The sequence below is a fragment of the Euleptes europaea genome, chromosome 1 (genome assembly GCF_029931775.1).
Source record: "Euleptes europaea isolate rEulEur1 chromosome 1, rEulEur1.hap1, whole genome shotgun sequence".
In the NCBI taxonomy this organism is placed as follows: domain Eukaryota; kingdom Metazoa; phylum Chordata; class Lepidosauria; order Squamata; family Sphaerodactylidae; genus Euleptes; species Euleptes europaea.
Window position 1 is genome coordinate 69,470,104 of NC_079312.1, and position 24,945 is coordinate 69,495,048.

Here is a 24,945-nt window from a genome sequence, read left to right on the forward strand (position 1 = left end):
TCTCCGAGGGGCTTTTGCGCCCTCCGCGGGATGCCCTCGCGCCGCGTCCGCCCGCCGCCGCCGCCTCCCCCAGCGCGGGGCAGCTAGCCGGGCGCGTCCTCCTCGCGGCCCGCGCGCCTTCCCTTAGCAGAGGCGCGGGGCGGTCCGGGTGCTCGCTCCCCCCCCCCGCACCACCCAGCATAGCGACCGAGGCTGGGTGACGCTCGCTGGCCCCGGAGCCGGCGCAGCGCGGAGGTCCTGGTGGCTCAGCAACGAGGCGGATGTCGGTGTCGAGGTGCTGCGGCGGCGGCAGGGCTGAGCGTCCTCTGCAGGGCCGGGATTGGAAAGGTAAACCTTGGCGCGGTGCGCGTGGATCAAAAGGACAGGGGCCGGGCGGCGTTCACGTACACAGCCACTGCCGAGAGACAGGAGCCGCCGCCCCATCCCGCCTCCTGCAGGCTGCGCTGGGGAATATCGGTCGTCCTCGCCTCTGGCTGTTTCTCCTGCTGCTGCTGGCGCCTGGGCACAGAGGGCTGCCTGCGTTTCTGGGCTCGGCCTCGCCCAAAGGAAGCGGCACGTTGCTTTTCTTTTCCTCCTGTGGTCATGGCACGTTGGCCCTTTTCCTGGGGAGGCTTCGCCATTCTCCACCCCGGGGCTTCCTTTCCACCCCCCACCCCCCTTGAGGCTTGTGGATGGGCATCTCCGTCACGCTGCCGCTGCTTTTCTTTCTGTCGGCCCTTCTCTCTCCTCTTGGTTTGCTGGCCTCCAGGCGCGGGACGGTCTGCTGTCCGGGACTGCTCTTGATTCCCGCCCGCTCCCCGCCTTCTGGGATTAGGCAATAATGCAGTTGCAGAAATCCGAGGGGTTCGAACCTGACGGGCAATGAGTCCTTCTGGGCTGTAAGCGTTTGTTCCCGAGACCCAATTTTGGGGTGAGGGGAACAGCATTTTGCGCATGCTCAGAGGCAATGGCTGTCTGTGACTTCCGAATGCGTTGAGGGCTTTGAAAGCCTAAAAGTATCAAATAAACCATTTGGAGAAATGCACGGCCTAGCGGTAAGCACAGAGTGCAGGATTTAAATGACCGGTTTGGAGTCTGCCTTGAGAAAAATAATGTAAGTCCTTTGCAGAGATGGGGACAGGTTGGAATGAAATCAAGTTTCTGCTGCAATAGTAGATGGGGGGCTAAGTTTTTCACTTTTGAGGCAGCAGTAGATGGGCCAGCTAAAGTGTTTTCTAGTTGAAAATGCTACTGGTCTGCAATCTTTAGTTTCCTTTTCAGCTGCATTGGGCGGGTGAGGGATAGGTTCCATCTTTTTTTGCTATTTATATATCATATGCAGAGCTTGAATCCTTGTACAGCCACTGAATTCAGTAGTGATCTCCACATGCTGCATTTTAGTTCACAGCCAACTGTGCTGCTATTGGGGCTCCTCTTCTGAAACCTGTCTGGGACAGTGGCTGGTTCCATATGTTTCACCAACGCAAACACCATTGAAAAGTAATGTTTTGGTTTTCACAATGAGCTTTGGCTAGACTAAGGATACGACTAATGGGAACTACAAGATTTATTATTAGTTGCCATGGTCACCTGAGCTAAAGGTAAATCTGCACAAGGGTTTCGCCAGGGATCAGTTGTTCCTCCGAATACCTGCAGTCCTGATGCAGGCCCTCAGCCCACCTTAATTTTCTGCCAGCGGCATGATTTGCTGATAGTCCAACAGTGAAGTCAATATGGGATCATCAGCCTGCATAATCCAAGATGTGTTGGCAGAGCAGGATTGCCTCATGCCCTATGTTGTTTTTATTGGGGGGGAGGGTGTCTGCTCCAGAACTTCCAGTTTACAAATGAAGTGCTGAGGAGGAAGCAGGAGACGCTCACATGCAAATGTATTCTAATGCATTGTTATGTTGAGCTCCTGGGAGTGGCTTGATACTCCCATGGCTCCAAACTGTTTTATATGTTACCTATATCGTATATGCATAAATCACTTCCGTTATAATGGTTGATAATTCTTTATGCATCTGCTTTGTACTGGAAAGCCATGATGGGTTGCAGCTTCTTCATCTGTGTATGTGCAGTGATTTACATGTGCGTGAATATCATGTGTTGCATTTTCCACACAGGAATCACATAGTTTAGATGCCGAAGAACAGCAATATATGAAATGGCTTGCTTTTTCTTGACAAGATACATATATCAATGAACTCCATCTTCTATTTCAATGTTCGTATGAATGAATAATTATGAAATAAGGAAGCCTAATCTAAAGGGTTAGGTTATTTTTTGGGTTGTGGAGTCCATTTTCAGCATTTTTGTGTATGTGCCTTTACCATGGTGGAGTGCACAGTGATTATCAATTTTCCTGAACTAGATGCATTGGTTTAATGTTTCTCCCCTTTAATCGGCTTGAGCTCTGGTCAGTGTCAGGTGAGATATCCAACGTGGCAGGACAGCAAGTGGCAGCCTGAAGACCATTAAAGTCCATAAAACGATTCACTAACAAAAAATAAACCAAACAACAGAAAATTAATAAGCAGCATGAGTAACAGGCAGGATTCATCTGGTGCTTAAAGTTAAGTGAGAAGCATCTGGGGTGAACTTCCAAAGACAAGGGCACTGTCACAGAAAAGGACCTATCCTTGGTGACCAGTCTCTGTACCTTAAAATGGTGGGAGCTAGGGCTAGAAAAATGTCCTGTCCCCTTAACACTTGGCTTAAAGGAATGTTATTTACCCAGTGATGTTATTTGCCTCCATGCCTTGAAAAGCCTCAACTGCTGATTTACACACATTAAGACTCTGTTAAAGGGGCAGGAATTTTTTTCCTCCAGGCTGTTGGCAATCCTAGTGGGGGCACACACAGAAGAGCCACTGCAGAAGGTTTTAACTGGTAGGTAGGGCCACATGGGAGCCAGCAATCCTTTGACTGTCTTGGCCCCAAACTATTTCTGTGGATATCATTGTGAAGATCCAAACACTGACTACATGTACCAGTAGAGGGTTAGATGGATAGCTGAAAGATTTATCCTATATGAATATCTCTCTAAAAAGGTAATTCTGGTATTTCAGAGCTTCTTTCTCTAGAAGATAATTCACAGTGGGTTGCCGTGTTAGTCTGTCTGCAGTAGTAGAAAAGAGCAAGAGTCCAGTAGCACCTTAAAGACTAACAAAAATATTCAGAAACTGCTGAATTACAGTTGATATTCAAACTAAAGACAATGCATTTACCTAGGCTGAATAAAGACCTTGCATTCATGGCTCATTACCAATGCTGATTTCTCCGCACCCATCTCTCCCCTGGACATCACAGACTCTTCTGCATACCACACCTAATCCCATCACGCCTGCTATTCACATTTACATACTGTTAACATTTACATACTAATGCTTGTCTGAATTCACTCTCCTCTACTTAAAGACAGATGGATTCACATTCTAGCTGTATCTAAAGAAGTGAGCTGTGGCTCATGAAAGCTCATATCCTACCAGAAAATATTTTTGTTAGTCTTTAAGGTGCTACTGGACTCTTGCTCTTTCTCTAGAAGAATGAGATAATCTTTATTAGTAGTCAGAATTTGTGCTGTTTAATTCAGTATGTATTTTGCAAGTGCCATGGTCAACCCACAATGAACTGTTAGGTTTTTTTCTCAGATTATAAGGGTTGCCGTTGAAAGCATGTTGTGCCTGACATGTGCGCTCTCTCTCTCTCTCTCTCTCTCTCTCTCTCTCTCTCTCTCTCTCTCTCTCTCTCTCTCTGTATGTATGTATGTATGTATGTATCATTTTTACATATGTACTAATAGATAACTTGGGCTATTGTGTTTCCAAAAATAGTTTCTGTGGATGAGCTTCTTTTTACTTACTTAATATAGAAGTCTCTTGATACCTGTGAACTACTATAGATGGGTATTTGAGAAATGCAATTGTTTTAATATTGTTAATTTTTCAACTTAATTGTTCTTTTCATACTGGGTACATTTATTTTCACTATGACATTTTGAAATGCTTTATTTTTCAGTGAGGATGAAAATGTGATTTGGTTTCCTCTCATTAAATATTAATTCGGTTATATGGTACCATCTAGGTATAAAATCCTGATATCCAAATTATTGGTGTTATATGAACATGTGTTAACTGCAATCCTAAAATTTTCCTGGGATTTAGCCCCATTGAGTAGACCTGAATATGATTCTGAGTAGACCTGTTTAGGATTACTCCATAAACCACATAAATTGATAGAATTTAGGAAGCAATGGGAAAAAATCAATTTATTTTTATAAGTACTGTGCTGAATGGAAGAAACCTTGCAAGAAAGGGCAGTCAGCATGGAATGTGTTCATTGTTTTACAAGCTGGAATGGTCTCAGAGCCACATTTCATGTGAGCGTGGCAGTTCTATGTATGGAATAAGTATTTGAAATCTAAAAAACTTTTCCTCACCAGCCACTTACCTCCTCTATCGCTTAGGTCCCAGAATGCTTTTAAGATGATCTAGAAGTGATGTCATCTGGAGGAAATGTGCTTGGGGGAGGAGGACTGTGGTAAGGCACGGGAAAGATTAGGTATCCCTCACTCATTTTAATTTTTTGTCCTTGTCAGACCCACCAACCACCTTCTCTATGCGATTGGGGCAGTTTCATACTTAATTCATGGAACAGCAGCCACCATTTCTAGCCCGGGCCTTAAACATAAGCGAAGTGTACAGAAAGAATGAACAATCATGAATATCATGGACACTTATTAGGAAACTGGCAATGATTTGGCTGAATAATTGAATGAAGGAGTAATATAGTTTCACATATCTGATAGACACACATGCCGACTACAGCCCAGCTTCTTTGACCTCTATTATAGTGACTCCAGCAAACTATCCACATAAAGAGGTAAATGATATAATACTCTTTCATTGTATTTTATCTTTGAGAAGATTCTAATATTTATTATCTCCATATCTAATGACTCCAGTCCTACATAGCTGCTTAATGCCACGTGAATTGTCCTCCTGAGTGCCTTAAAACTCCATTGTGACTCTTCTTAAAATATGGGTAAGTCTGCTAGGGAACATAACATGTAGGCTGTAAGTCTTATGCCATCAGTATGCTAAGGCATCCTGTTCTATTTTTACTTTCAGTGATTCCAGAAGTTGCTATTTCAACTATGAACACAACAGCTTACTAGAAAAGATCAACCTGAAACAGCATCCAGTTAAGACAGCTGATGCTGGTAGTCTGCTAAATCTTAGGGGAGGTCAATTTACTTGTCTATTGTAGGGGTCACAGCAGAACAAAGATACTGTACCTAAGATCCTGGGGAGCTGCTTCCAGTCAAACTAGACACTACTGACCTTGATATGTCAGTGTTCTACATCACGGGTCCCCGACCTTTTTGATCTTGCACACCTTTGCAATTCTGACACAGTGTGGTAGGCCCAGCCACAAAATAGCTGCTGCAAGAGGGAGAATCAGCCACAAAATGGCTGCCACGGTTTACTTTCAGTCACACGGTAAAGATTTTTGTACTGTGGTGGTAGCTGCTGCTAAAGCAATGTTTTTAGAAATCTGCCAAGCCAATCAAATCTCCTGTACCAAGCAGAAGCATTGCTGGGCCAAAGCACCCACTTTCTAAATAAACTTGGGAGGAAAAGTGTTTAGTGGGCACCATGGCACCCATAGGCACCATGTTGGGGACGATGGTCTACATTAGCATAAGGCAGTTTTATGTGCCTATTAAACTTATCTCAGGCTTCTCCTTTTTTTGAGTTCACTAATGCCGGCGCAAGGGTCATGCCACTCTGCCCCTCATCAGGATTGCTCTGCTAGTCTTAATGCATTGTTTCTTGGATGACTTACGTTGTCTTTTTATGTTGTGTGATCTTTCTTGAGCATCAGGAAGAAAGGCAGACTATAAAAAAAGCAAATTAGTACGAATTGCAGGAGGTGCTACAAACCGTAGATGTAAGCTTCAAAAAAGTATTATAACACTGAGAAATTTGAAGTTTGTGAAGTTAAGATTTTTTTAAAATCTTTGTTTTCAGTGTGTTGTGCAGTTTAGCCTAATCTACTGCCTTTCTTAAGATATGCAAATATGCAAGTCTTAATTGTAACCTAAAAATATTTCAGGTACCTACAGTGCCATCCACATTCTTTTATTCGTGATTTTTGTACTAGAGTGCATGTATGTAAGAAAGATAGTGAGGTGTCACTGTAGATGAACTTTGTGGTGAAGGATACACTGCTGTAATTTCAGTCACTTGTTCTTCTCTAACAGGACAGTACATATTTTGAGCCAGCATAAAGTAGTGGTTAAGAGCGGTGAACTCTGAATTGGAGAACTGGGTTCAATTCCCCACTCCTCCACATGAAGCCTGCTGGGTGACCTTGGGTGAGTCATAGTTCTCCCAGAACTCTCTCAGCCCACGCAAAGGCAGGCAGTGGCAAACCTCCTCTGTACTTCTCTTGCCTTGAAAACCCTATGGGGTCGCCATGAGTCAGCTGTGACTTGACAGCACTTTCTACAACCAAATATTTTGAGAACTCTCTTTCATGCCTTGCTTTGGGAGCAATCAATGATGTAACTACAGTAACATCACGTACTGCATTACTCCATTGCTGTTTAGACTGTGGGTGTGTTGTGAATGGTATATTCTGTGACATTTTGGGAGTTAAGATACTGTGCAGTATGCATGTTTCTATTCCCAATTACTTCAGCTATTTGAATTTTTTTTGTCCCAAGTCAGAACACAGCGCTTACACAAATCTGAAATATTTTGAAGAGGAAGAAAGAAGAATAAGCTTTCTTGTCAGTTTCTCACCATCTTAATTCATTATTATATATTGCTGGTTAATTCTTGAAAAAGTTCATATCAAAGACCATAACTGTTTACAAACAGTTTCATTCGGGCTACTAGGCCTTGCATTTCTTTGTTGCAGTGTTTGCATTTTGCACACATGCCTGCCTTACCCATAGGTAAAAAACTTCATTAAAATATTCCTAAACTGGGTCTCTTTTCCGGCCTGCTGCCATTATAGATTTTCTCCTCCAGGGAGAGAATAATCTGGTAAACCTCAGGCTATACACTCAAAGATCCCAAGACTTGTGGAGTATTCTGCTCAAAAGGTTGCCCCTCCCTCCCCACACTTAGCTCCTTGTGCAGATCTATTCCACGCCAAACAATCTTCTGTTCATTGAACTTCTTGAAACTTAGTAGTTAAGAGATAAGGGGTTGATTCTGTGTAAATAGATTTGCAAAGGAACAATGGGATTAAGGTCTTTTTCTCAACTCTGTTTATTTCATAACATTTTTGTTGTGAAGAAGAGGCACGTTATCTATGCAGACACAAATTCAGTTTTGAGAACTGTAAAACCAAGCATCTGTGATATCTTCTAGACAGAAAAAGAAGATATATGCCAACTTTCTCTACCACTTAAGACAGAATCAAACTGGTTTACAATGACCTTCCCTTCCCCACAACAGACACCCTGTGAGGCAGGTGGGGCTGAGAGAATGTGACTAGCCCAAGGTCACCCAGCGGGTTTCATGTGTAGGAGTGGAGAAACCAACACGGTTCACCAGATTAGCCTCCACCGCTCATGTGGAGGACTGGGGAATCAAACCTGTTTCTCCAGATCAGAGTCCACCGCTCCAAACCACCACTCTTAACCGCTACACCACGCTGGTTCTCAGAAAAATTGCCGTAAATAATCGTACAGAAACCACTGGGAGAGCATGGTATTATGAATGGATTAATGGAATTTATTTACCAAAAAAAAAATAAACATTGTATGAATATACAGCCTCATGCTACCTAATTAAAACTAATCCTTATTTCATGATGAATAACCTTTGAACTATAATGTATCTTAAATAGAAAACTAGATAGATTTTTCCCCCTCAAAAAGCATTTTTTTTAAAAATCTGATTTAAATTTAAAAATTTATTGATTTTTATCCACCCTGAGATAACGTAATTTTGGGGCTTTTATCACAAAGTGAAAAATCCAAAATATCTGAGATTGAAAATTCAGAATGACAAGCTAAAAAGGGGGTAATAAAAACAGCTCTGAGATCCTCATGAAGTGGATGCTTGAGAAGAATATGAGTTTATACCTGACAACAGTGGACGGGTAATTATGTCTGAGCCAGCATGGCATAGTGGTTACAGGCAGCAGACTCTAATCTGGAGAACCAGGTTTGATTCCTCATTCCTCCTCCACATGAAGCCTGCTGGGGAAGGGAAGGCGATTGTAAGCCGCTTTGAGACCCCTTAAAAGGTAGAGAAAAGCAGGGTATGAAAACCAACTCTTCTTTGTCAGTTCACCTTCGTATTCTTTTATGTTTGAAAAAAATCAAATCGTTTGTTTTTGTTTTACTTGAAGAGCCTAGCTATTAGAAAGTTTGGTTTACCTGTGATTTATTAGTTCATTCACCTAAAAGAGTATAAATTGGTGGCAGTAATTTTAACTTGAAACAGTTGGCCATTACATGAAGCAAAGGCTAGTCCAAACAAATGTTTTATTTGGCTCCCAGGAACAGCTGAGAAAGAGATGTATCTATTTTTGTATCATCAGTTTATGGGATGGTACTTTGCTTCCTGGACAGTGTAGTTTTTGTTAAGCAAAGATACTTATTGGTTGCTAGATGCAAGGGGAAATACTCACCTTTGAGTCACTGACACTATTTCCTCCTCTTGCATATCTGGGGTTTACCAACTAAGTTATTGCCTCACTAACTCACAGCATAAATTCATTGCAAATTATTTTTTAAAATTTTCTTAATGGTCAGTTATCACAAAAATACTGATGCGTTTAGCTTTGTTTTTAAAGCACCATGGCAATATTATTTAAAAAAGGAAAAAGAAAATGAAAGTTGTAAGCGAAACTGAGATGTGTAGAAGCCATGGAATTATGGAGATATTCAGTATCTCTTCCCTTAATGACCCTTTAATTTTATTTTAATATCTTCTGCATCGCCTATTTGCCTCTTCCCACCTCACCATTGCCCTTATGCACACTTTTATTCCTCTTTGAATAATATGTAAAGCACATCACAAGCACAAAGTACATACTGTTTTTAAAATACAGAGTGTGCCATCTCTTTTTAAAAATACTTATCCAATTAAGGTTATAAAAGTTTGTGGAATACTTTTTTTCTTTAGGATGCAACTGCTGATAACATGATCAGATTAAGAAATTGTGCAGCACTTGGATTTCAGGACCTAAAAGGCTGATTTGTCTTGACAGTTGTTTATGAAATAAGTGATTGTACATCCATCTATTTTTGCTAATGCACATTATCATTATTAGGACTGAGGACTGAAGAAATACACAGCAGGCATCCTGACCTCATTCTGAACCTGGTTAAAGGCTGTTTGAAACTGCAGGGATTTACCCTTTGTTTGACCTTGAGACAAAGCCTAAAATGAAATGGTCTGAAAATGGCTTAGCCTGGTGAATAAACCCCATGATGATAGTTTTTAACTGTGAGAGATAAAGGACTGTTTGTCTTATTTTAAAATATTATTTTTGGTGAGTGTTGAGTAAATCTGATCAGATTAATAAACTGGATGAACTTGCATGGGCAAAAAATTTAGAAATCATCTTACACTACTTTCCTTACTGCCCTAAGAGAAATGCACTCATATTGTTATGTTATATCATAATGTTTCCACGTTTGGAATTGCTGCCATCTCTATTGTTTCAGGTTAACTCAGTGCAATGTTTTTATTTTCCTGGTGTAGGTAGTGTTGGAACACTCAAGATGCTGTGTTCCAGCATGTCTCATGTAAGGAAGTCTGTAAAAACCTCTGGTTTTCCTGGCTGTGTAATAGGGAAATAAAACAACAGTCCAGTGGCACCTTACAGACTGAAAATTTTTATTCCTACATGAGCTTTCATGAGTCAGAGTTCACTTCTTCAGACAAGCTCTGACTCATGAAAGCTCAGGCTGGAATAAATGTTTTAGCCTTTAAGGTGCCACAGGATTTCTGTTTTATTTTGCTATACTGTTCTAATTTGGAATGAGAGCCAGCATGGTGTAATGGTTAAGATGTAAGATTAGGACCTGGGAAACCCAGGTTCAAATCCCCACCTGCACCATGGAAGCTTGCTTGGGTGACCTTGGGCCAGTCATACATTCTTAGCCCTGATCCTGGCAAGTATTTGGATGGGAGACCTCAAAGGAATACCAAGGTCACAATGTGGAGGCAGGCTGTGATGGATCGAATTTTGGATTTTGGCTTGGATTTTTCAGGGACATTATGTCTGTCAGAAATTTGATGGCACACTAGAGGCTTGGTGAGGTTAAGTTCAAAATAACAGATTTTATTAATAATGGAAAGGCAGGATGAGGACTTAGGCAGGTAAACTTGGATTTCAGAAAGGTATTCGGTTATTCCAAAAACAAAGAGTAGGCATTTCACAATAATATATATTTACACAAGAGAGGTTTGGTTCTTCTAGATGATATGGCTAAATTCACTTCAGGATGCTAGATCTTTGTTTTCATTGATATACTTGTTTTTGTTTGTCAGTTTCTTGTTTAGATTTCACTTGAGTTGACTTTAAAACACACTCCAGTTTCAGTTTCTGAAGTAAAGCACTACACAACACTCTTCACCAGTTTAACACCTAAACTGGACTGGGATTAATCAGGACTCTAGAGACTAATTCTCCTCAACCTTACTTAGGGATCTCTCCATACACCTGAGATGACTTCCCTCTCCCTGGTTTTTGAGAACTCTCTTTTTCCTCAGAGCTAACTCCCCATGTAAAAAATCGAGATGCACTCTATTTGCTCAGAGTTAACGTCCTTATGACCCCAGTTCCTGATTCTGTATTACTCAAACAACTTATAAATACCGTATGTTCCTTTATGTTTCATTCCTGAGGACTACTCTTCACACAGTGCACTGTTGCCCCTAGCTTTTCAGAGCTCTATCTCTCCTGAACTCTGGAGCTGAACTTCTCACTGACTGAGAGCTGAATGTAATACCTTCACTAGCCACTTCCAGGACTCCCTTTAGCAGTCAATCAACTGCCTCTAAGGTAAGAACAGCTTCCTGGTTTCTATTGCCTTCTTCACACAGGCAATGGCAAATCACCTCCCAACATCTCTTGCCTTGAAAACCTTATGGTGGGGTGTCGAACTGAATTGTTACAAGGGCTGGATATGACATAAATGCCACTTGATCTGGCCGGATCATGCCTCGCCAGCCCAGATCGAGAGTGTGGGGCAGTGGCTGCCTCAGCTGGCTTGCGGGCCAGATAAGTGCGCTCAAGGGGCCAGATCCAGCCCCTGGGCCTTATGTTTGACACCCCTGCATTACGGGATCACTATATGTCAGTTGTGACTTGATGGCAGGAAAAAAAGGTCTAATGTGGAATTATAGGGAACTGAAGTCGGAGAGTTTGTATGAGAAGGAGTAGAGTTTAGGAAAGAAGAAATTATTGGGTTTGAAAGTCTGCATAGGGGAGTGTGAAACTAGCTGGAGGGAATAGGAAGAATAATCTAGAGGTGGAATGCTAGTTTAGAGGGAGGGCACTGGACATATGAGAGTGAAGGGCTAATCTTGGAGGTCTCCTTGCATAGATTGGAAGGATTAAAGAGATGTATATTGCTTTTTAATTTTCTTGATGTCACATTTTCTGTCTATAACCCCAAGAAACTTGGAGCAACTAAATTTAGTGAAACACTAGAATGGTCACATATCCATCAATATGTATTCTGACAGTCTTGCTTTCAATCTTACATTTAATTTAAGAGATTCAATTTGTAAGAAAAAGGACAATAAAATAAAATTTCATTGTATTGGAATCAGTCAGAATTTTTTAAATGGCCAGCATTTCAGGGGAAGAGTTTTTTATTCTTTCCAGTTCAAATGCCATTCCTTTTAAAAAGTACCAGTAAATTGCGTTAATAAAAGTGAAGTTTATCATAGTGGTCCTGAAATAAAACTCAATAAGTTGGTATCCTGTAAAATGGGGTAAGGCTTCAGTAGTTGCGTTTCTAATATTCTAGTCATATGATAGTCGTGCTCCATGCCCATTTACCGGTACTGGTTCCTTCCTGTATAATTTATTTTTCCTTCTCTAATAACTAGTGTTGCCAGCTTTGGGTTGGGATATTCCTAGAGATCTGGGGGTGGAGCCTGGGGAGTGAGGAGGGACCACAATGGAGTATAAAGCCATAAAGTTCATCCTCCAAAGCAGCCCTTTTTGTCCAGGGAAACCAGTTTCTGTAGTCTGGAGATCAGTTGCAGTTGCTGGAGATCTCTAGGCACCACTTGGAGGTTTGCAGCTCTAGTGACAACTCTGTGTTGAGAAAAAGGTGTGGTATATAAATGTCATAAATAAGTAAAACCATGTAACATTTTAGAGCATGGGTGTCAAACATATGGCCCTTGGGCCAGATCCAGCCCCTTGAAAGCTCTTATCTGGCCTGCGAGCCAGCCGAGGCAGCCACCACCAGCAGTCCCGATCTGCGCTGGCGAGGCATGACCCTGCCTAACCAAGTGACATTTATATCATATCCGGCCCTCATAACATTTGGTCCAGATAGCTCAGTATTGGCTAGTTTGACAGGCAGCAGCTCTCTGAAGTCTCAAGCAGAGAAAGGTCTTCTCCAACACTTGTTACTGAGATTCTTGGAATTAAGATGCCAGGGATTGGGACCTTATGTATGCAACGGATGTGCTCTACCACTTAGGCACAGCCTGTCCACAACTGGTTGTTTCTGTTTTCCAGATACTGTTTTTCCTGCATGGATGAGTGGGGGCAGGATAAATTCCAGTCCTTCTTTGAATAGACTATAGCGGTGTATTTTTAATCCTCTAGCTTCTGTTGTCTTCTTGGGGATGGACAAATGGGTGAGGGGAACCCATCTGTTTCTTCTTCAGGACTTTCTGCTTTTAATTTAAGAAATTTAATTTAAGAAAAAGGACAGTGGGTTATTTAGACTGGCTTACTATAGTCGTATAATATTTTTACTTTATAGCTGTGCAGCAGAAGTGCCATCTACTGGCAGTGATGGCTTTGGCTTCTAAAAAATCATAATTGTGGTATTTGCCATATTCCGCTTTTGTACAAAGACCAAGTACATGTTAAAACATTTGCTAAACCACATTCATTTAATTACACATCAAAACTATTTAAATGTTGTTTGTTAACACTTATCAAAGATTTATATACTGCTCCACTGTCATGACCCAAACAAATATAATCCAATAATAAGGTCTGAGTTCAAAAATAGCAGCATGACCGATCGTCTTTGTGGCAAAAATCATGAGTCCTTAATCCCATAATTCTTAATGTGCTTGCTCAGGCTGTGAATCTTTCTTTGCTGAAATTCAGATTAAAACAACAACAACCCACAGTTCCTAATAGACTCATCATTTCAATCAAAGGGCAAAAATGCTTCTAGTCAGAAAGAATGTAAGCATTAGTCTTAGTTCACAATTTTTAAGTACCAACAAGAAAAGTATTTATCCAAGGATTTTGACTTGTGTTATGAAAGGGGGAAACATATATAAAACTTAGATACATATTGGCTTTGTATATGCTTCTTTCATGGTGAGCAGTTTTATGTACATCTTTTACTGGGAAAAATAAATAAAGACATATAACCCAATAGGCTCCAGTATACCTTGAAGTGGTCTTAAGATGAAGGGTGACTTGCAACTGGTGCTGGTTCTGTCTGCATGGCGCACACAGAGTCACAGACTAAGAGCCAGGGGCCAAGAGCCCTTTGGCTCATGCCCAAGTCTTGTGTCTCTTGCCAAGCCCAGCATCCAAATAGTTTCTAAAGGGAAAGGGATAGATGCTTACACCAAGTTGTCTATAGCTGGCTCATTCTTAATTTGTTCTTCATGTGATTAGTCTTATGAGAGTATAAGCATAAATATGTATAGTAGATATGACGTGTCAACTTCTGTTGCATGGCAACATTTACAATTGCAACATCTGTTGGTATCTAAATATGGGCCTGTGGGATTAAGTGTCTCAGAGTCCCCTTTGTTCCTGGAAACTCTAATTGAATTGACGTGGAAAACAAAATCTACAATATTTGTCTATAAATATTTGATGTTGATTAATATGATAGGCAGAGTATCAAGAATGAATGGAATAAGGAACTAGATCACCCTATTTTGCCAAAGCAATGGGATATGGCCTTAAAGTTTATACCTGTTCCTCTATGGCTTTTACGTTACGACTTATTCAGCAAAAAAATAACATTTAGGATGTAGTGGACACCACAGCAACTCTTTAGCAAAGGACTAAGTAAAGTGTCTAACTCAGGGGTGGGAAACATTTTTTCTGCCAAGGGCCATTTGGATATTTATAACAACATTTGCGGGCCATACAAAATTATCAACTTAGCCGACCAAGCCCCAAGTAGGCAGCTGCTACAGATTACTCCTCCCCCCTGGTGCGGGCAGGCATCCAACTAGTGGCGCACTCGCCCATCTGGTGGCACAGGATGGTTTGTTGCACCAGCCGGGCATAACGGTCCAGCTACTCGCCTGAGTTGCCCCTGCTCCGCATGGTTGGGGCCAGATTCTACAGCCGGCTTGTGCTATCTCTGCCTGCAGGGATGAAATGAAGACACACTTGCTAAGAACTCGCCCCCGCGCATTCTGGCCATGCCACCTTTAACCCCTCCATTGTCCCCACTTCGACCCCCAGCCCTCTTGCGGTACAGAGGGAATACTTTTCTCCACAGCCCGAATGGGAAAGGGTTAACACAGTTTCTTGGGCGGCCCTAGCAGCTCCATAGCTAACGACTCTTCTGCAAGGGGGAAAAAGGTTCCTTTTCTTGGCAAAACAAACTCACATCCGCCTTGAATAGAGGCTATTCCTGTCCGCAGGAGGGGGCAGATCTCCTTTCCTTTCCTTTTATCCCTTAGAAGCTCCTTGATCAATTGATCTTGAGCAGCATATATCTAGTGTTGGAGGGATATAAGGACTGAAACAAATCTTGCCACTGACAATGTAGCCTTGGGGTCCCTATCACTTAGTAAAAAAGGCATTATGTCAGTCACAAAGGCATTGGATTTGTATATTAAAAGGGGGGAAATATAGTGCGATCGAAGTTCCTCGTAAAAGTGGCATTCCAAAAGGGCATGGGCTAATGAGTCAATAGAGCCAGAAGAGCAAGGGCAGATCCTGTCTGAGTATGGTATATTCAGAATTCTGCCCTGCATTACCATAGAAGGGTTAGCATTCAATCTAGCCAAGCAAAAAGCTCTACAGAGACGAGGGGTTGTTAAATAATATGTATAGGCAGGCAAACCACGTGGAGGGGGTATTCCGAAGAACTGGGATGAACAGACACAACGAGCATGGAAAGTAGTGCTGTTATAATCGAGCTCTTTAATGCGCTTTTTAATTTTGGCAAAAGCTTCAGTTTTCCCAAGATCTGATAACATATCCTGCGAGAGGCCCAACAACGCCAGTTTCTCATCTAAGATTTTTTGCCATGAGGATTTAAAAGGGTCATGCTTCAGAGAAGCTAGGAACCCCTCAGTGCTAAAGCACAGTTTAAGGTGGAGTTTAAAGGCGGCCAACCACGCCCTAGCTTCAAGTGACATTTGGCCAAACTCGGAACGAAGAGTAACGCCAGCAACACATCGAGGGGCATTTAGGAGTTTTCGTAAGAACTGAAGCAGTGGACGATCTATAGATTCATTGATGACTCTAATCCAGATAGCAACACCAAAGAGGATAATTGGGGTAATTTTCAGGTTAAAAACCTGAATAGCCCCTGGAATATATTTGCCACCTTTGATGTGAAAAAAATTGACAATAGCACCAACCCCAGGTTGGGGCAGATCACGAGTCTTAGATCCTTCTGAGCTAGAGATCTTCCAGGACCCACGAAGGGCCAGACCAAATGATTTTGCGGGCCTTAAACGGCCCCTGGGCCTGACATTCCCCACCCCTGGTCTAACTGCTGGTGTTGTAACACACTGCATGCGTCTTTTAAACATATGCTTTGGCTGTGACCAGTCACTTGGCTTTTCTGGAAAGATTATTCATATCAATTTTGTATTAGAATATTCATTGATTTTTGAGAATGCTTATGTACTTTTAAACTATCTGCCTGTCTTTTGAAGGCTAACTGGTGGTCAACAAATATGGACCCTCCATGTCCTTACTACAGTTAAAAGACTTGTATTACAACACTGGAGAGATAAATGCCCACCTCTGGTAAATAAATGGATTAAGGACCTTGAATATTTGAATGCATGACATATAGATAACAGACGACTCCAGAAACCAAAGCCAGACAAAACAGAATCTGATTCTGTGAGCACACTCCATTCTGTATCCCACATATTACTTTCCTTTCCTTTTAGGAAAGTAAGTACTACTGCATTGCATACATACATACATGAACCTTTATTGGCATAATAACCATATTGGCAGATGCATTTATACAGGCGCCTTAAAAAGAAAAAAAAATGTCTTCCATCATAAAATGACAAACTGGACTGCATTGCATATCAAAATGTTGTTCTGCTGGCCTGGGAGGAAAATGTTGTGATTGGCCCGCAGCTAAACAACTGCCATGTGCTCTTGCATCTGATAAAGTGGCCATTTAGTGTGAAGAGTGGCCACAGTGTGAGTGATGAAGCAACAGGATTTCTATAGAGAGCCTGCATGGTGCAGTGGTTAGGATTTTGTTGACTAGGATTCTGGGAGAGGTAGGTTCAAATACTCACTGTACCATGGAAGCTGGCTGAACGATCTTGGGTCTGTCGCTTTCTCTCAGCCTGACCTACCTCATGGGGTTGTTGTTGTGAAGATAAATTGGAGGCAGAGAGAACACTATTGCAAGCTTCTTTAGTTTCTCATTGGGGTGAAAGCAGGGTATAAATAAAAAGGAAACATTCTCCTGTAGTCCCAGCATAGTGGATATCACCCTTACCTGCTGTTTTTATGTCACCCTTCAAAGAGCTTAGGGTGGTGTGCATGGTTCTCTTCTATTTTTATCCTCACACCAACCCTGTGACGTAGATTAGTTCATGAGCTAGTGAATTCCCTACTCCCTGGTACTACTCTGACACTCTAGCTTACTACTCTAATCACTGTGGCTCCCTAGCTTGTTCTCTTTAAAGTAGCTTTGTGTGGAAACTTGGTGTAAGGGACAGCGGCATGCCCAAAGTCATCCTAGGTCATCCCAAACTAACATTGTTCCTTCACAAAATCATGAGCACAGGATGTATTCCATTTACATGGGTCACACTGAAATAGTTGGTCATCCAATTATTATAATAGAGAGCTTAATTGTCCATTGCTCTGTAAGGTACTTTAGGTATTACAAGACATTTAGGATTACAAGACAAAGCATAACTTACAAAAGCCTGTGGAGGTTTAGTCAGTCTGTCTGGGCAGAAGTCAGCTTTGCTTGTTCCCCTGACAGTTATCATTAGAATACAGGTTTATAACTACACACGGACAACCATGGTGTGTTTTGAATCCTATACTACGTAGTGGTCTCTCTGTCCACGGAACATGGCGTTTTCCTGTATTCCTCTCTGTTCCTGTGGCCTCTTCTAACCCCTGAACAGATCATTCCCTGGGTTGCAGGACCAGGGTGGAAGATTAGTCACGCAGGTGGGGCAGCTGGAGTGACAAAGAGTAAGGGGTGTGAAATCACTCTTCTTCCACAAGCATGGCTCTGCTGAGGAGATCCCCTTCTCCCTTCCTCACACCAGCCCACCATCTTACACTGCTGTTTCTGTGCATGGACCCCATGACCCTAGGAATGATCTCTCTGCAGTTCAGATGGAGCTGCGGATATGGAGAGAAATGCAGGAATGTGTACTTCTATATGTAGATGGTTGGATATATGCCATTGGCTAATATAGACTATTTTCGCTTCATTAAAGAAATTCTAGTCTTGTGAAGAGAGAGAATGCTCTGTCAGAGATATCTACTCCTTCCCCACTTCGAGATTATAGTTCCCAGAATTTTTCTGCAAAGAGGGACCTTAAAGTAGTTTTATCTAGTTTCACTAGTTCTTTGTCTTTTCCTTTGTCTCCCCACATCTTATTTTTTTCAGTGCTGCCTGTATTGTAACAATCTTTCAGAATAATTTTAAAGCATTTTAAAACAACTGTATGCATCAGTTGCATAGTGCACACTTGTACTTTAACGTTCCCTTCCTGTCTTGAAAAACCTGAAGTCACTTGCAGAAGATTTTACAAAGATACTGAGACTTCAAATAGATTTTGAATGTAGAAAAAACAGACCAGAAATTAAAACGAACACAGTATTTCATCTTTATAGAATACTATCTTCACAATGCTCATCATTCCATTTAAGTAGAGAAGGGAGACAAGTGTTAAATCACTATACCTGAAGGGAGAAAAGTAGACAGTGTCAATGGCATTCATAGGGAGAAAAGCACAAATAGAAGTCCGAAAACTCCACAGAGTAGGTCCTTACAGACACAGGCTGCATTCTGACCTCATGACTAACTAAACAGATTTGTCAGCATCATGCACAAACATGGGTTGTTTGCTGTGTTCATGCACTCCCCTTGCGTCTCCCACCTCCTTTCTCCTCTAGTGTACAGAGCTTGATTGATTGAACACTTTGCTGTTCGGTCAGGCTTCAGTTTGCTGTGATTTTGAATGCAGGTGCTGTAGCAAATAAGAGCTGCTTTCTTCCCACAAGCTGTGATTTTAAAAGTAGTGCTTAACAGACTTTTATAGTGCAATCTGAAACAGACACACTCTTCTAAATCAGTAGAAGTCCCGTTTGAGGATTGGGTTGGAAGGTCCGCAGCCATGAAAAAGTTATTTAAATCGGTTTTTAGTTTGTTCCATGGCAAAATAGAAGCAAAATCTACCGTGAAAAATTTCCCAATGTGTGTGTGTTAAGTACTGTTCAAGTCACTTCCACCTCATGGCAACCCTATGAATCAGTGTTCTCCAAAACATCTTATCATTAACAGACTTGCTCAAGTCTTGCAAAACTGAGGGCCTTGGCTTCCTTTTATAGAGTCAATCCATCTCATGTTGGGTCTTCCTTTCTGCTGCTGCCTTCGACTTTTCCTAGCACTATTGTCTTTTCCAGTGACTCTTGTCTTCTCATAATGTGACTAAAGTATGATAGCCTCAGTTTAATCATTTTAGCTTCTAGGTACAGTTCAGGCTTGATTTGATGTAGAACCCACTTATTTGTCTAAGACGGGTCCTCAAACTTTTTAAACGGGGCCAGTTCACTGTCCCACAAACACTGTTGGGGGCCGGACTATAGTTTGAAAAAAATATGAACAAATTCTCCGCGTGTGCGGGGGAGGAGGAGGCAGTGCGAGGGGGCTCTCCTGAAAAGCATCCTCCTCCCGAGCCCGGAACTTCCCCCTTTGCTCTGCGGCTGGGGCTCGGCCTTCCCTCGGCAGACGTGGCCCCGCCCCTGCCCCGGACTCCCTTGTGCTCTCCGCGCGCACGCACAGAGGCGACTTAATGGGGAATAAAGAGGCTGGAGTCCGCGGCAAGTGCCTGCGCCTTACAAATGTAGTGGTTAAGAGTGGCGGTTTGGAGCGGGGACTCTGATCTAGAGAACCAGGTTTGATTCCCCACTCCTCCACGTGAGAAGCGGAGGCTAATCTGGTGAACCTGGTTGGTTTCCCCACCCCTACACACGAAGCCATCTGGCTGACCTTGGGCAAGTTACAGCTCTGTTAGAGCTCTCTCAGCCCCACCTGCCTCACAGGGCGTCTGTTGTGGGAGGGTATGGGAAGGGGATTGTAAGGCAATTTGAGTCTCCCTTTAGTGGTAGAGAAAGTCGGCATGTAAAAACCAAGGCCATTTATGCACGGGAGGTTTTGCCTTGGATTTGCCTCTCTCCAGATGCACATTTTCCCCATCCGAATTCTCCAAACTCTGCCCGGGGGTGGGGGGAGCTTACATTTGAGTTCTGAGAATTCGGATGGGGAAAATGTGCATCTGGAGAGCGGCAAATCCAAGGCAAAACCTCCCGTGCATAAAGGCCACAAGTCTTTTTCTTCTTCTCCCTGGAGATATGCCCAGCCCCCCCAAGGGGCCCCTACAATTACCTCCAGGCCACAAGGATACCCCTGGGAGGAGAGAGAGCCCCGAGCCGTGAGAACGATGCCCAACTGCGGCCTAAACAGGAACGCCAGGGCCACGTTGGGCTGCATCATGGAGGGCCCAAAGGACCAGGCACAGCTGCATGGAGCTCGAGGAGGCCAGGCCCAGCCAGGGCACAAAGCTAGGCAATGGGAGAAGTCTCCCGGTGGGGCGTGCTGCGGAAGAGAAGGGGGCGACGGGGCCCAGGAAAGGGGTTTTGGGCCGGGGAGGAAGGGGGCGACTGGGCGGCGCGCGAGGCGGCAAGACTCCTTGTGCACCCAGGAAAGGGGGTTTTGGGACGGGGAGGGTGAGAGGGAGAGGGCAAAGGGGGCGACTGGGCGGTGCGCGAGGCAGCAAGACTCCTCATGCACCCAGGAAAGGGGGTTTTGGGATGGAGAGGGAGCAGGGAAGGGGGCGACTGGGGCGGGAGGGAGGCTTCCGGCTTGGCGCATGCGGCCAGGAAGCCCAGAAAAGCTCTGGGGAGGGGGGCATGGGGGACTGGCTTTCTCGGTCCCCGGGCTAGACAAAAGCCCTCTGGGGGCCGGATCTGGCCCGCAGGCCGTAGTTTGAGGACTCCTGGTCTAAGAGCTTAGAAGGGTGTAACTCTGTTTAGTTTTGAAATCCTAGTTTGAGATGGAGGGGGGACTCTAGTTTGTAAGAGTGATATTCAGATATCATGTTGGACCCGGAGCTTGACCGAACTGAGAAGTGTTAATTAAAGATTGTGCATGACATGAGGGAGAATGAGGGGAGTACGTGGATACAGTGAACAAGTTGTGTTCATTCTTTATACTGACAAACCACTGTTTAGAGCAGGGGTGTCGAACTCATTTGTGACGAGGGCCACATATGACATAAATGTCACTTGGTTGGGCCATGCCTCGCCAGTCCAGATCGGGAGCTGGTGAGGGGGTTTGCCACAGATGGTGAGCCCGCAGTGGGCTTGCCAGCCAAGACTGGGACGGGGGGTTGGCATCCTCAGCTGGCGATCGGAGAAAGTCCCAGTGTTGGCATGGATGACACTAGGTCCGAAGCCACAGATGAGGAAGAAGTGGCCTCCGCATGGACGTTGAAATCTCCCAGTACCATCAACCTGGGATACCTCAAGGCCCCACTCAGAGAACGGCTCTATCAGGCTCAGGAGGGTATCTGCTGGTGCGCTAGGCAGTTGGTACACCAGCAGGATAGCCAAAACTCTCTTCAGAATTCCACACCAGGCCAACACTATCAAAGCCGGAAATCTCCGGGGATGGGGACTGTCCTGAAGGAAAAAGACTCTCAAATGAGCAATGCCACCCCCGACCTTTTGTCCGGGACTGATAAAGGACTAAAACCCTGGGGGCGGGGTTCTTTCGGGGCAACAGTTTCACCCTCCCTCACCCAGGTTTCGGTCCCGCATACCAGATCCACAACTTGCACTGAAATATAATTTTGCAATGTAGTGGTCTTATTATTTATGGACCTGGCATTGCACAATGACGGAGAAGGGTTATTAGCCTTCACTCCACCACCATTGTATCTCAGGATGGGATGGACGTTGGAAGGAGACCGAGCATAACCATATCTCAGTCTCCTTCCCTTATAACGTCTCCTCCCACTGCCATATCTCCTATTCTCCAAGCCAATTGGCTTGAAGTCAAAAGTTTCAAACCTCATTGGTAGATCAGTAAGAGAACAAGGAGGGGGAAATTGAGAATGTTGATCACTTCTTTGATGAAGTTTATGGCCCCAAACGGAATAACCAGCTTTGGTTATATGGTCACCATTAGTTTGGATTGAATTCTGGGGGAAATCATAGTGAAGGAAATAAATATATCAAAACTGGAGATTGATGAGTTAATGTGTCATTCCTATCTGATGGACAGATCCTGTTAGTGTGTGTGGAATGCTGAATATAATTAATTGAGACACTGCTATTACCTGTGAAGGGGGGAAGAGGGAGTGAGATCACGCGCATTTGTCTTTTCAGAAGCATGGATGTAATAGCATTACATCCTGTCTTTGAGGTGGTGTGATTTGCTGTGCAGTGTTTCCCTTCTGCCCCCAGATTAGAGAAATACATTCCAACCTGCTATTCCAAACTTCGGTGGAAGACAAATTAAGAAATTTTTAAAAAAGAATGCATAGTTCTTCTGGGGTAATCAATGAAGGGATCACATTTATGTACTTAAGCACTGATCTGAGAGCCTGCTTATGGGGTAATATAGTGGGAAACAGTTCTGTTGTCTTGGAGCAATCTATTGAGGCTATTTCCCATAAACTACGGGCCCTGTACTGTAGAAGTTCCATGAGCAGGGCTCCACAGTTATGCTCAACAGCCTGCCATTGTTAAGTGCATTTTTAAAACCGGGGTGAAGCTCATCACCCCCATTTTGCCAGAGCCTGAAGAAACGTAGGCACTCTTCTTGTTGTTTTGCTGAACATAAGAAGAACAGAGAAAGCAGCCTGAGGAAAGTACAACCTATAGCTAGGCCTTGAGGCTCATTGCAGCTTTGGGGAGCAGGATGGAAGCTGGTCCCTGCAGTTGTGCTCCTCCAATTGGTTTCACATACAAGACTTCTCTCCCACCTAGGAGGGTCTAATTCTGTGTATATAATAGCATTCTGGTTTAGGACCGTAATAAATATTTACTTACCTAGGAGGATCAGGATCAGTGGTGAGTACAATTTTGCTGCCAAGGCTAGCTAACTTTTCTGGAGCCTTGCCCGTAAACGTTCAAAGTAATTTAGGTACATTAATAGTACTTACAGGTATGTGTTCCAGCTGAAGAATCCAGGAGTGTGCTGGAAATAAGAGGTGTGTTAGATGAGAGCTGCAAGTTCGCACATACCTTCTTTTGTCGGAGGAAATGTGAAATTGTTATTATTATCTCACTGTCTTTATTGTATGGATTGAATTTTGTTGAACCTTGATCCACCTTACCCTTAGTCCGTGCATTGAACCTTGATCCACCTTACCCTTAGTCCATGTGTTCAACTTCTGTTTTCAGAATGTTCTTTTTATCGTTTTATCTTACCTTGTGCAACAATCCTCCACACGCACCTTTGTGTGTGGATTTATGATAACATCTTTACCTAGTCATTTCATGTATCTGGTGACACAGTATTTTGCCTACCAATAAACGTGTTAGTTTTTAAGATGACTTGTGACTTTTTAATGATACTGTTTTGGGTTGGCTTGAAGATAATGCTCAACTTCGGAGCACAGGGAAATTACCCTCCGATGAAAAAGTGCATACTCTTTGATTTCCAGGGCATCTTCTGCGCAAGTCAGAAGAATGAAATCCCATCCATTACACATGCTCATGACACTGACAGAAAGCTGCTGTTTGCTTAACAAACAGTGGCCAGCTGTGTCTATACAGATGTGTATGTGTAATGGAAATTTACTAACTGTACCCATTAGGCACTGAATGTACCCATTAGGCTTATCTGAAATTATTCCCCCTTATGGTACATCTCTGTTCCACGAGATCCAAGAAATCAAAGGTAAATTTAACTACTGTTAGGCGTGCTGAAAGATCAGCATGGAAATACATTAACTGAACAGGACAAAATAAAGAAAAGGTGGGAACAGTACACTGAAGAACTATACAGAAGAGATGAAAGGATAAAAGATTCTTTCCAAGAAGAATCTTTTGAAGAAGAACCTATAGTTTTAGAAAGTGAAGTGAAAGCTGCATTGAGAGCAATCGGGAGATACAAATCACCAGGAGCAGATGGGATATCAATAGAGCTATTCCAAGCCACAGAAACGGAGTCCATCAAAATTTTGACAAGAATATGCCAACAGATATGGAAAACAAAACAATGGCCCACAGATTGGAAACGATCAATTTACATTCCAATTCCCAAGAAAGGAGACATCAAAGACTGCAGCAACTATCCGACCATCGCATTAATTTCTCATGCAAGTAAAGTGATGCTCAACATCTTACAGCAAAGGCTGTTACCATATATGGAACAAGAAATGCCTGATGTTCAAGCTGGTTTCAGAAAAGGAAGAGGCACTAGAGATCATATTGCAAACATACGCTGGTTACTGGAGCATACGAGAGAATTTCAGAAGAAAATCAGCTTGTGTTTCATAGATTACAGCAAAGCTTTTGACTGTGTGGATCATGAAAAGCTATGGCTGGTTTTAAAGGAAATGGGTGTGCCACTACATCTGATCGTTTTGATGCGCAACCTGTATTCTGGACAAGAGGCCACAGTTAGAACAGAATATGGAGAAACGGAATGGTTTCCAGTTGGCAAACGTGTTAGACAAGGATGTATTTTATCTCCCTATCTCTTCAATCTATATGCAGAACATATAATTAGGAAAGCTGGATTAGATTTAGATGAAGGTGGAGTGAAAATTGGAGGGAGGAACATTAGTAATTTGAGATATGCTGATGACACTTCATTGTTGGCAGAAAATAGTGAAGATTTGAAACTACTACTGTTGAAAGTTAAAAGAGAAAGTGCCAAAGCAGGACTACAGCTGAACATCAAGAAAACAAAAGTAATGACTACAGGAGAATTGCACAACTTTAAGGTTGACAATGAGGAAATTGAAATTGTTCAAGACTTTCTATTCCTTGACTCCACCATCAACCAAAAGGGAGACTGCAGCCAAGAAATCAGAAGGAGATTGAGACTGGGAAGGGCAGCCATGAAGGAGGCAGAAAATATTTTGAAGTGTAAGGATGTGTCACTGGCCACCAAGACTAGATTAATTCATGCCATCATATTCCCTATTACTATGTATGGGTGTGAAAGCTGGACAGTGAAGAATGCTGATAGGAAGAAAATAGATTCCTTTGAAATGTGGTGTTGGAGGAGAGTGTTACGGATTCCGTGGACTGCCAAAAAACCCAAATCAGTCG

At 43.0% G+C, this 24,945-nt stretch overlaps 1 protein-coding gene across 1 annotated transcript in view; it reads left to right on the forward strand.

Moving 5' to 3' along the window:
- Window positions 1–260: 260 nt before the first annotated feature.
- Window positions 261–24,945, forward strand: part of PFKFB4 (6-phosphofructo-2-kinase/fructose-2,6-biphosphatase 4) — an 82,575-nt gene continuing 57,890 nt past the window's right edge. Inside the window, exon 1 of the mRNA XM_056858856.1 lies at window positions 261–327. Coding sequence (XP_056714834.1) covers window positions 261–327 — 67 coding nt within the window. The remainder of the gene's footprint in view (window positions 328–24,945) is intronic.